Source organism: Myotis davidii, unplaced genomic scaffold, assembly GCF_000327345.1.
Source record: "Myotis davidii unplaced genomic scaffold, ASM32734v1 scaffold111, whole genome shotgun sequence".
NCBI classification, from domain to species: domain Eukaryota; kingdom Metazoa; phylum Chordata; class Mammalia; order Chiroptera; family Vespertilionidae; genus Myotis; species Myotis davidii.
The window spans coordinates 905,405-918,480 of record NW_006284347.1 but is presented as its reverse complement, the minus strand read 5'-3'; the positions used below and the strand labels follow the sequence as shown (position 1 = coordinate 918,480).

The following is a 13,076-nucleotide window of genomic DNA, read 5'->3' as shown; positions in this document are numbered from 1 at the left end:
TTTGGAGAATGGCCCCTCATAGTCCCGATTGCAATAGATGTGACTCTTTAATTCGACTTCTTGAGGCGTCCTTCTGTGATTCACGGGGTACATTACAATAGGGACATGCCTCACCTTGAAGGATGGATTATGTTATAGGAGGTGGGGAAAAGTCTCATCAAGAGCAAACAAATGAGCAGAAGTAACAAGGAAGGAAAACCAGGGGTCTATTAGGAAAGTAGAAGTCAGGGAGAGAAACCTAAGAAAATGTATCAGGGAAGCCCTCAACAGTCTCCAGACCAAGGAGTCTGGGTGCTATTTCTCAGGTAGTGGGGAGAAACAAAGGTTGTCAGCAGGCAAGTGGCAAGATGCATCCAATAAGCAGCTAAATATAGCATGGAAGGGAGTGAGAGAGGCTAGAGGTAGTTCATTAGAAAATTAAACCTTGGCACCCAGAAGTTCCCTTCCTCTTTCCAACATTGTTATAAGTGCAAAATACAACTTCCGAAATGTAATATTCATTTACATTTTAGATAAGGTGATTTAGGAACTTTTCTGAGATGAGACATGATGAGAACTGGGAGGAAAAAAAAGAATGCAAGCAGCCATTAAGAGGACTCCACACATACAAAAAAATACAAAGTACAAAGGCCTTGAGATAGCAACGAGCTCACCACACCCAGGGAACAGAAAGTAATCCAGTGGATGGTGCAGTGGTGTACACACACAGTAGCACATAGCATGTGGTCCGTACTGAATTAATGACTGAGACATAGTTTCTTATTCCTGTCACCTCTGCAATGCTGGCATACAGGAGCTATCAATAAGGAATAAGCAGAGGTCTAGAGTATTTTTCAGTTGCCTCACAATGTTACCGGAAAGGAGACCTGGTCCTTGTTGGGTTTGCCTAGGGCCGGCCGGTAGTGTATGGGTTCTTGACTTCGTCCAAGAAAAGTTTCACAACATGAGTCCAGATCACTATGAGGAAACATTTATCAAAGCTGGGGACATAAAACAAGAAAGGGCTTAACATAGAAGAAGCAACAGGAGAGCCTAGGCTGGGCTGCCCTAGCTCTCTGGGAAGTCAGAGAAGAGAGCCTTGGGGTCAGGTTTAGGGGTCTAGCCTGCAGAGCTGCCGCTGACCTTTATTCCCCAGGCTGCAAGCCTCGTGGGTTCCCGTGGGGGTTAGGCGATGCATGCCTGTGGGGGATGAAGTAGGAGGGAAAAGACGAGGGAGAGCACACACTGGGTCCTTTGTCTTGAGGCTTTATTTCCTTCTGGAAGGTGGGAAAGTTAGGGGAGGTCTCAGGAGAGGGTTTTAGCAGAATTTTCATCCGTTTTCTAGGTGTGCTCCTCCAGGGCCTTGGTCTTCACTGACTGGTCAGTGTCAGGGCAGGGGGTCATCTGTCATCACAGCTGGTCCTGGTGTTGCCCACCTGATTTTGCTGCTTTTCCGGGCCTGAGCCTAGATGTTATTTCTAGGGACGTGACCTTCTGTATTTGCTGTGAATTGCTCTGCTAGTTTGTTCAGCTGTCTCAGTTTCCCTATTCCTCTTGTCCTGGCTTACTGGCCTGTGTCAATAAGCGCGGATAAAAAACACCAGCTACTTCTGGTGACCCAAGAACAGAAACACTGGTTTAAAATGTGTCAACATAAGAATCATCCAAACCTGTAGAAAAATTTTACCAGTTTATTTGAGTCAAACTGATGACAATTGCCGGGATACAAAAATCTCAGCAGATGGAGAAAATGCTCTGGAGAACGGCAGCTTTAGTGCTTCGTTTACACATTAGAATCAAAGAAAAGCCACAAGGGGCGGTACATGAAACCCACTGGTGGGTATGGAGAACAGAACGCAAAGGCAGGGCTTGGATAAAAAGTAAAATGGAGAGACACCTATTTCTTTGACATTGCTGGGTACAGAAAAGCTCCTTTACAGCACATGGAGATGGTATGGGGGGGACAAGGTAACAGTGAGGGGTTCTGCGGTCTCCTACTGTGGCTCAGGGGTTGTGCCCTGAGGGGTCTGAAAAAGGGAATTACTCTGATATTTCAAGGGAATGCTATCCTCGGTGCAAAAAGACCACCAGCAGAATCAGTGAAGGTAAGGACCCAACTTTGTCAGGGAAGATAGCGGCCCAGGCCCAGAACTTGCTTTAAATGAGTAAGTTTGCATTTCAGACCATAGGCGGTTACTTTGGGTCCGAGGCCAAGGCCCGCCATGCAGGCCTCCCCGGAGCGTGTCAGGGCTAGCGCGTGGCCCCTTTTCGTCCACGGACGGAATCAACACTCCTAGCGGGTGCCTGTGTGTGTGCTTCCAAAGGCTTCACAACAAAGCTCCCGGCAGCCCGGTCCCCGCCCATCCGCACACAATCCGCAAACACTCGCAGGAAGGTCTGTGCTCGCGCTTCTCCCCCTGCAGGGCGCAACCTGGCCTCCCCGCCCCGGGGCCTCGGACGACGGAAACAGCTTCTCTTTGCAACGCAAAGAGGCCCCGCCAGACCCGATGCACAAGGAGACGGAGATCCTCACCCACAGAATCAACCCCTAACGTCACATCCGTCCCCTTCCCGGTGGGCTCCCCCTACCGGAAGTCGCCGGCGTGACGCGGCAAAAATGCCAGTCGGGGGCGTGTCCTCCGCAGCCAATGGGCTTCGTCCACCTCCCCTTCCGTCACCGCGTGCCTGTGACGTCAGGGGCGGGGCGTGGAGGGAGGGACGGGAGTGGGAAGGCCGCTCCCTCGCCCGGAGGAGGGGAACGGGGATCAAGATGGTCTACATCGCGAACGGTGAGCGGGGGCCGGGCTACAAGGGTCGCTGGGCCGGCGTCGGGTCGGGGTTTCCCCCACCCTCGCCGCGGCCCGCGCTCCCGCGGTTCTTCGGGACGTGGAGCCGAGGGCCGGGCGGACCGGGAGGCGGATTCACCGGCCTGCGGCGCGTTAGCAGACCGTCCGGGAGCGGGTGGGCGACGGCCGAGGTCCCTGTGGTCTACCGGCTGGCCGGGCGCCCTCGTCGGGCCTCTGATTTTTATTTTTTTTATTTTTATTGTGGGTCTCGCCGAAGGGGTCTTGAGTCTCGGGCGTATGTGTCCTTAACTAGAAATAGCAACATTAACGCCATTTGCGTAGCGCCTGTGCCTCACTGCCTTAGCGTTGTTCGCTTAGTGGTTCTCAACCTTCTGGCCCTTTAAATACAGTTCCTCATGTTGTGACCCAAACATAAAATTATTTTTGTTGCTACTTCATAGCTGTAATGTTGCTACTGTTATGAATCGTAATGTAAATATCTGATATGCAGGATGGTCTTAGGCGACCCCTGTGAAAGGGTCGTTAGACCGCCAAAAGGGTCGCGACCCACAAGTTGAGAACCGCTGGCTTACCATCTCATCCCGCCCTTTTAGCAGCCCTAGGACGCTAGTATTTTACTTTCCCGACTGTACGGATGGCGACTGAGGCGCAGGTAGATCCCACTGTCCGGGGTGACAGTGGTAGCTAATGGCTCAGTGCGGATTCGATCCGAGGTGGCTGGCGTCCGCGTCCTGCCGTGCCCGAGCAGCACTGCCTGCCTTTCGGTAACTGACCCAAGAGAAGCAGAGGGACGCTCTGGGCGGGCTGTTCCCCGGGAGAGGGGAACTAGCCATACGTGGCGGTTTTTGCCCGATTTCAAGAGGCACAGGAAGAAGCACCAATCCCTCGAGAGCAAGTTCATTTTAGTCCCGCGATAGAGAATCCGAGAGACTTAAATCCCGTGACGTCACAAAGAAAATGCCTAGAGAGGAGAGGCAGTCGGACTGGGCCACCTGTTGGATTCAGGCGAAATAAATGCCTAGTGCAGTCTTAGCAAGGATCTCGTAGATGGCGGGAGCTAGGTGCTGGCTGTATTGAATCATCTATCTTCCTAGATGATTAAGATAGTCAGTGCGTGCACTTTGTATCTCTTTGCTCTTCAAAATCTCTCCTTTCTCCCACTTAAAACTCTTTGAAACGGGTAGGTTGATGGACACACGCCAAAATTAAAGCTTCATCCTCGTTTGGGCACTGGCAAACTTTGTGTTTTATCCTTTGTGATCAAGGCTGGCCGCTTCTGTATGTGCATTGTTGAATGATGCTTTGTGTTTGTGGTGTGTTAGTGTGCATGCACAATCATATTTGATCCACTTAAATAACACAAAGGCCTTTTCTGTCACGTGTATAGTTGGGAAATGCCAGCTTGCATTCAAGCAACTCATTTCCCTCTAAGGATGTTCTGAGGGAAGGTTTCTGCCTTCAGAAACCAAGGGAAAGTGCAAATCGCTAGAATGATGCAAGTGCCTGCAATAAGTTCCTTAGAATCACTCAGGAAGAATTGGTGGGTTCCAATTAGATCTATTTTCTTAGGAGGACAGAATTATCAGCACTTCGGAGTTAGAACATTTCTCTTCCTGTCAGGTTACTTCTTCCCAAACAATTCTATACGATTAGCCCTGGAATGTTTTTTCTCAGAGAAGGAAAATGTCACATCAGCCAACGGTGCAGAGCCAGTAAGAGGCAGAACCTGTCACCCATGCTCTGTCTTTAAGTGTGGCCCTTTTTTCTCAGTAGCTCTGTGTGGTAGACACACCTGACAGTAAACTGGTCAAAGAAGGACGGAAAGTAAAAAGCATGAAGAAGCCCTTGGGGAAATGGAGAGGAGAGGTAGTTGACAGGCAGCTCTTCCAGAATATTCTGACCTCTTGATTTGCAAGTCTGAAACTCTAGAGCAGGCGTGGGCAAACTTTTTGACTTGAGGGCCACAATGGGTTCTTAAACTGGACTGGAGGGCTGGAACAAAAGCAAGGGTGGAGTGTTTGTGTGAACTAATATAAATTCAAAGTAAACATCATTACATAAAAGGGTAAGGTCTTTTTTTTTTAGTTTTATTCATTTCAAACGGGCCGGATTCCGCCCGTGGACCATAGTTTGCCCACGGCTGCTCTAGAGTACTAAACTTTTCAGGTTATAGCTTTTATCATTTCAAGTGGTTTGAAAAATAGATCCTCTTTTGTTTAAGATAAAGCTGAATCCTGTAATTAGAATGAATAGCTTCTTTACAGAAAAATAGTCATTTTAATGAATAAGTCAAATTCTCTTCAATACTTAGAGCACACAGATTTCTTTGATTTCTAAAAATTTTATCGAAATTGAATCTAAGACCTGGAAGAGTATGTGTAAACAGTCTGTTTGTGCAGGCAAGAGGCTTTGCAAATGAAATGGAGAACCTTGAACACGTTTAGAAAAATTGAAGTGATGTGAGTTTACATTTACCCATTTGTTTCCTCAAAATACTTGAATAAACAGATACTTGTGCACCCATGTTCATAGCAGCATTTTCACAATAGCAATCCAAGTGTCCATCAACAGGTGAATGGATCAACTAAATGTAGTACACACACACAATGGAATATTAATCAGCCTTGAAAAAAGCAGGAAATTTTGACATATGCTGCAACATGGGTGAGCCTTGAAGACATTATGCTAGTGAAATAGCTGGTCACCAAAGTACAAATATTGTGTGAGCCCTCATGAGGTTTCTAGAGTAGTCAAATTCACAAAGACAGAAAGTTCACAGGGACTGGGGAAAGGGAAAAATGGAGATTAGTGTTTAAGGGGTACAGAGATTCAGTTGGGACAATGAAAAAATTCTGGAGATGGATGGTGGTGATGGTTATACAGGAACGTGAATATACTTAACTAGAGGCCTGGTGCACAAGATTTGTGCACTGCGGTGGAGATGGGTGGGGTCCCTCAGCTTGGCCTGTTCCCTCTCACAATCCAGAACTCCTTGGGGGATGTCTGCCTGCCAGCTTGGGCCCGCTCCCCCTGGGGATTAGGCCTAAGCCAGTAGACGGACATCCCTCTTGCAGTCCAGGACCCCTCACTCCTTACTGCCCATCTGTAGCAGAGGCAGGAGAGGCTCCTGCCACCACCACTGGGCTCACCAGCTGTGAGCCTGGCTTCTGGCTGAGCGGTGCTCCCCCTGGTGGTCAGTGTGTATCATAGGGACCGGTCTTCCACCATTCGGTCTATTTGCATATTATGCTTTTATTATATAGGAAGGATGTTATAGAATTGTATACTTCAAATGGTAGATTTTTTTGTGTGTATATTTTTACCACAATTAGAGAGAGAGAGAGAGAGAATACTTGATCATCCCCCAAAATTACAAATTTTCGGAAAGCATTGACATAGTAAAGGAATGGCCCCTAGATCACAGAGAGTTACTTCTCTGAATCCTTCCTTAGAATGGTGTGTATAACAGACCTCTCTTTTTTGTTGACTATTTGGAACAATGGACAAGTTGAAAACGGAATCTATGATTGTTACTTAACTTATTAAATGTAATGTGTCTTTTGTCAGGGATTTGTAGTACTAACTAAAGTTTCTTTATTCTTGTCTGTAGGACAAGTGTTGGACAGCAGGAGTCAGTCCCCATGGAGATTATCTTTGATAACAGATTTCTTCTGGGGAATAGCTGAGTTCGTGGTTTTGTTGTAAGTATAGTAGAAGTCTTAATAGCCCTGATACTTAGGTACATTAGGTACATTATGTTGCATATCATAAACAAGCTCAGCTTTCCTGAAGCAGTTTTTAATGTTTTCTAAATTAATAGCTTTACTAAAGGAAATGCCACCAGAAATCTTATGACTATGAATATGTTAGTTGAGTTGGTAAGCTTGACACTATACCTTAGTCTTGATGGTAACCATATAAACCTGCAGCTCTGGAGCCAGGCCTGCCCATTCTAATACCTAATGACAGCACCCACTCTCTGCCTACTATTCCCAGCTTTAGTGTGTATGTGCAAATTTTATTCATTATTATACAGTGTTGGCTTTTTTTGTTTTTAAATTTTTTTAAAAATATATATTATTGATTTCAGAGAGGGAAGGGAGATTGAAAAGAGAGATAGAAACATCAATGATGCGAGAGAATTATTGATCAGCTGCCTCCTGCACGCCCCCTACTGGGGATCAAGCCCACAACCTGGGCATGTGCCCTTGATGGGAATCGAACCTGGGACCTTTCAGTCCGCAGGCTGACGCTCTGTCCACTGAACAAAACTGGCTAGGGCATTGTTCTTGTTTTTTAATAATTAAAGGTTAGAATCAATACAGAGGAGACAAATTTAAATTTCACCATAATTTCAAGCAATTTTTAATTAAATGCACTTTTTGGTCTTTGACCTGCTGTGTATTTTATGAAAATTATCCATTAATTATTAACAAGTCTTACTTATCCTAAGTTTGAATATATACTTGAGTGCCTCATAGATAGAGAACGGTAGGGATGCAGAGATGTGGGAGATAGTCCTTTCATTGACTTTAATATCAGTAAATATCTTTATATTATATGGGGGAATGGTGGGCATGATTGTGGGAGGTGGACATCAGAGGTAGTTATTCCAGGTGGAAGAAACATAGGAAAGGTGGCAAAGAAGTTTGAATATCAATTTGTGATCTTTATACTTAATTTGATTATTGCTATGGTTTAGAAAGATTAATTTGGTGGCTGCATGTAGCATAAATTAGAAAGGGTAAAATGGAAGTGACAGCTCAAGTTACCCAGAGCAAAACTTTTTTATAGTTTTATAAATTTTACCTGTTCCGTATTGTTTATTAAAATACTCTTTTAACTTAGTTAAATTCGTCCTCCTTCATAACTAAAAGTTCATTTAAATGGATTCCCAGAAGGTCTGCACCTCTGGCATACCATTCTTAGCCCTCCCTGTCCAAGGTAATGTCGGTGGGGGAAATGCAAGAGCAATGAGTGTGCAGTACTGTAAAACCAGACTGAGCCGTGACAGCTGATGTAGAGGAAGAAGTTGGGATGACTGTCCGGGAGAGTTATCAGCAAATAAGAAGATAGGAAGGGCGGCTTTGGCACAGAACATAGCGCACACTGTTGAGACAAGTGCTCGTGTTAGATGGTGGTGTCACGATGGCTTTTCAAAATGTGGGTTTGGAGCTAACTGTCTACCCAGAGATGATAGTCGAAATCATGAAGTACATTTTATAATGCTGAAAGTGGCTCTTCTGTTGTTTTCTGCCCCTTGTTTCAGTTTCAAAACTCTGCTTCAGCAAGATGTGAAAAAGGGAAGAGGCTACGGAAACTCATCTGATTCCAGATATGATGATGGAAGAGGGTACAGCTTTTTATTTGTATTTATTTTTATATCTATATATGTATCTCTTAGACCTTTAACTCTAGGGGGAAAATGAATCAACTTTCAAGATCATGGTAGTTTAACCCCCACTTCATTTTATTTAATTTAATTTTTAGTCATTGATTTTTTAAAAAATTTATCTTTATTGTTGAAAGTTTTACAGATGTCCCACTTTCCTTCCCTCAATTGATCCCCTTCACCCTTGCCTTGCCTTCACTGCACTATTGTCTGTCCGTGGATTATGCATGCACTCATATAAGTTCTTCGGTTAATCTCTTCCTGCCAACCTTCTCCCCTTTCCCTCTGAGATTCATCAGTCTGTTCCATGCTTCCATGTTTCTGGATCATTTTTTAAAATATATTTTATTGATTTTTTACAGAGAGGAAGGGGGAGGGACAGAGAGCCAGAAACATCGATGAGAGAGAAACATTGATCAGCTGCCCCCCGCACATCTCCCACTGGGGATGTGCCCGCAACCCAGGTACATGCCCTTGACCGGAATCGAACCTGGGACCCTTCAGTCTGCAGGCCGACGCTCTATCCACTGAGCCAAACCAGTTTCGGCTCTGGATCATTTTTGTTTGTCAGTTTATTTTGTTTATTAGATTCTGCATATAAGTAAGATCATGTGATACTTGTCTTTCTCTAACTGGCTTATTTCCCTTAGCATAATACTCTCCAGGTTTCCATGCTGCCTCAGAAGAGGATATAGCTTTTTAAATTGATAATAGGTGTTTTTACCCTTCTGTATATTTTAATTAGATTAGATTAGCTTATTTGAGAGATAGATAGATAGATAGATAGATAGATAGACAGACAGACAGACAGGCTTAATGGAAATTAAAGGTTTAAATTCTACTTCACAAAATTAATGCATTACTATAAATAAGTCAAGTTGCCTCTGATTTGATAATATTGTCAACCTGGCAAAGCTAAAATGTACATCATATATCCAGTGGGAAATACCTAAATTAGAGGATAAAAACTGAGAGCCAACATTGAAATCTAGAGATTTCACTTTAGAATCTAGATTTCTAGCTGCTAATGAAAAACTCAGAAGATCAAGCAGCAGGGGTTAGGTTCGCGTTTCCATGTGGCAAAAATCAACTGGAGCTGGGTTTTATTTGGGCATTTACAGGAAGTGCTGCTCAGTTCACCATAGTCCTTGCCTGACTCACTTTCCTCATGTGCTTTATATGTCTGGCCCCGGCCAAAGTTTGAATTTCTGACCTAAATGGTATTTTAAATAAAAGGGTCTATTTGAGTGTTTAAAAGGAACCCATTTAAGATGTCTACTAAACAGTAGAAATTAACTTTTTCTTTTATTAGGCCCCCAGGAAACCCTCCCAGAAGAATGGGTCGAATTAATCATCTGCATGGCCCCAGTCCTCCTCCAATGTCTGGTGGATGAGGAAGGTAACTTAAAATTTGAAATTATTCTACAGGGATTTTATTTTGTAAATGCCTCCTTAGGAAGGTCTTTAAGAAAATAGAAGCTGCCTAACACATTATTTGGAAAATATTTCTATCCTAATCCTTGAAAAATCCTTTGCTTTTATTATCAAAATATCTTCTGAAACAGGTTTATAACATGTAATGATAGTTGGATTTTTCAGACAGATCTGAATGAATAACTAGCAACTAATTATTATAACGCTTTCTTTTAGGTAAATGTCTGCTCTAAGAAGCAGACAACTGGACATGCACACTCATAGTGGAAGGAAACCATCAAGCAGTGGAGGGCTGACCAGGCTGGACAAGTAAATGAATGTGTATGTCTAAACAAGAATTACTCTGTGTCCTCACAGACGAATGAGGTCGTGTTGGGAATTCCCTCACAGGGATCTGGCATGACTGACATGCAATTCTATAAATGCACATGTTTGTCTCATTATCTTTTTGTATAGTTTATTGAAAGTATTAATATAGTTTAATAAGTAAATATTTCTAGGTTACATAATTGACTACTCATCTTTATATAATTGAAACTCCGAATTTGAAGAAAATTAAAAGGCTATGTGTTTAGTACCATTGGTGTCCTTTTTCAACTTCTGAAAATGTTCATTGTTATTTGTTCTCATATATAAATAAATCACATTGTATTTATTTCAGTAGTATGCATACCTCTGTGTTTTTGAATTTTTATATAGAAACAATTGTCCTGTAAGTCTTTAATACAAGGTGTTTGATTCACTGCTGTATATAATTATCGGAGTATTTATAAAGCCATAACCAACATAACTAAGCTACAAAGTGAAGATACAAAATGAAGACTAAGTGGTCCTTAAATATAGAGACTTCAATGCTATCTAGACAAATTTGAATTCTAAAGAGTTGTTTTGTCTTTAACCTCACCTTGAATGCTGGTAACTCACATTCTTTCACCAAAATGGAAGCTGTATGAGGTTAGAGATTTTGTCGTCTTTACCCCAATACTTTGAACAGTGGCATGTAATAGGCACTGAAATATTTATTGGAAGAATGAATAACACAGATAATTCTACTTCCAATGTTTAACAGACTTTGCAACCTAAGTGTTGAGATAAAAGTATTTTTATATCCATTTATAAGTATTTATTCAACCCTATTTGCCATGAAATGGGGATGATATCAAAGTGACATTTATAGAGATGGTAAAAGTGGGAGTAAGTTTTGGGGGGTGTTGAGAATTGATAAGTTCCATTTTGGACATAAATGCCTTGTCCATATCCAAGTGACAATACCAAATAATCAATGGATCTCGGAAAGGTCCACACTGCAAACATATATTTGGGAGTTATCTTCCTATTTAAAGCCATGAAACTGGATAAAGGAATCTGTGGGGCACGCTACAGTGTTTTGGACAGGTTCAAGCCTTGGACTAAGGAGAGGGCACAGTCCTCTCATTGCCATGTGCAAGTCCCAGCTTGGAGGGCAAAGCCCTTTCAGCACAATTATAGCCAATAGCTATAGTGGTAAGCTTGAACCTGTGGTCCGAACACGTGGCCCCATGTGCCTGCGTGATATAGTCCAGGTGCATGTAGTTGAGTAGGATTGAAACCCACAAGAATGTTGTGAACATCTTGATCACGCCCTTTTTGCCTCCTGGCATCTGCTATAAAATAAAGACACGGCTTATGGGCGCTGGCGCTATCCATCAGAGGAGCAGCATCCCACGGAGACCCAGCTTTCATTCTTTCATCACCCCGACTCCGGCCCAGCGCGGCACAGTCATCTAAGAAGTGTGTAGAGAGGAGGGCCAGCTACAGAGAACCCTAACATCTGGCTTGACTGAACAGGGCCTGTGAAATATGAGAACCCATGTCTGGTGTCTGGGAATCCATTTGCTAGGAGAGGCGGGTGTGAGGACAAAATGAGGTGCCGGTATGGCTGTCCGTGGTAAGCACTCAAAACACAGCAGGGGATATTGCTGGCAGGGTACCGCCAGGACCAATCCCAGCACCATCAGTTTACTTAATCCGCCCACACGAGCAAGCCCGTCCTCCAGCGGGCGTCTCCGCCCTTCCGTTTCCGGGGATTCTCCGGCGACGCCCCGGCGGCCATCTTGACTGTGGGCAACCGGCCGGGGACTGCGCCTGCGCAGGGGCCTTCAGTTCTGGCTGGTGCCCCGCGGCCCCAGAGCTAGAAGCTCGTGGAGCTGCTGCCGCGATGACCCAGGCGGAGAAGGGGGACGCAGAAAACGGGAAGGAGAAGGGCGGGGAGAAGGAAAAGGAGCAGCGTGGCGTGAAGCGGCCCATCGTGCCCGCGCAGGTGCCGGAGTCGCTGAGGAGGTGAGTTTTTTTCGGGTCGGTGTGCGCTGGGTCTCCACCGTCCGTCCGCACCAGCCGCTGGGCGAGCCGCAGCCTCCCGGCCCTGAAGCGGGACAGGACATCATCTGCCCCCGAGACCTGTGAGGTCCAGTGGTCGCACGTGTTGTTTAGCGTCGGGCCTGGCGACAGGGAGAGCCTGCGGGCACTGGGTCGGGGACAGCTAAAGTTCGGACTTTTTCCTTGTTAAAGAAGTCTCCGGTAGTGGAGGTCATTTCGAGCTTAACAGCAACGAAAGGGCAGGCATTAGGTGCGTGTGTGTGAAAAGCAAGATTAAGTTATACCAAAGAAAAATTATTTGCAGTACATGGTAAGCAAAGGACCTTTATATGTATATATACACATATATGTACATGATATGTACATATGTACATGATAGATAGATCTATGTATCTATCTATCATTTTACTAGTAATCAGTGAAGAAAACACCCGCATTCCCATAGGAAAATGGGCAAAGGTCATTTAAGTTCACAGCAGAAGTCAAGAGGCATGTCCGTGCTCAGAACTTCTGTTGGACCCCGAGGCAGGCTCCTTCCTGGGAAGGGTAATGCCCCGCTGGGCAGGCAGCTGTAAGCACATGGCTCGGCCGCCCCTGCTCAGCCCTCAGGGCGGCGGTGACTGTGGTCAGGGCTCAGCCTTCCCACTTAAGCCGAGAGGCTGACCGCTGGGTCTGTAAGGGCCTGCTGGTGCCCACCTTCCAGGATTCTCCCCCTCTGGGGCGGCTGAAGGCGCTGACTGTTGGGGTCACGGGAGGTGGGATCTGAGCATGGTGTGGGGTCGGCTGGTGCAGAGGACCATGAGGAAGTGTTGGGCACGCAGCAGGTACCTCCTCCAGCCCTGATGGTCAGGAATGGTTTCTTCAAAGGAGGTGACATCTGAAAGCCCTGGTCCCCCGCCTGTGCTGTCTAAAGGGGAAGGCCTCAGGGAGGGAGAAAATAGCCTGGAAGAGACCTGGGCTGAGAGGATATGAAGTGTTGGAGATGCGGATGTCTGGAATTGAGGGAGAAAAGGGAGCGAGACAAGAGAATGGAGATATTAGCAGGGGCCATACAAGCCAGAGGCATGGCGGCTACTTCTGAAGGGTGTGGAGCGCCCTGAAGAGCAAGC

At 45.3% G+C, this 13,076-nt stretch overlaps 2 protein-coding genes across 3 annotated transcripts in view; both read left to right on the top strand.

The window, feature by feature from the left end:
• Nucleotides 1-2,660: 2,660 nt before the first annotated feature.
• LOC102762963 (selenoprotein K) lies at nt 2,661-9,581 on the top strand. Its single transcript, XM_015571132.1, has 4 exons — nt 2,661-2,768; nt 6,397-6,487; nt 8,056-8,139; nt 9,491-9,581. The coding sequence occupies exons 1-4, from the start codon at nt 2,750-2,752 to the stop codon at nt 9,579-9,581; spliced, it is 285 nt and encodes a 94-aa protein (XP_015426618.1). The 5' UTR covers nt 2,661-2,749.
• Nucleotides 9,582-11,722: 2,141 nt separating this feature from the next.
• Nucleotides 11,723-13,076, top strand: part of ACTR8 (ARP8 actin-related protein 8 homolog (yeast)) — a 17,273-nt gene continuing 15,919 nt past the window's right edge. The window contains exon 1 of one of the 2 annotated variants that reach the window (XM_006754676.2): nt 11,723-11,931. The gene's annotated coding sequence lies outside the window, so the exon portion shown is untranslated. The remainder of the gene's footprint in view (nt 11,932-13,076) is intronic. The other variant, XM_015571103.1, reaches the window with a different exon arrangement.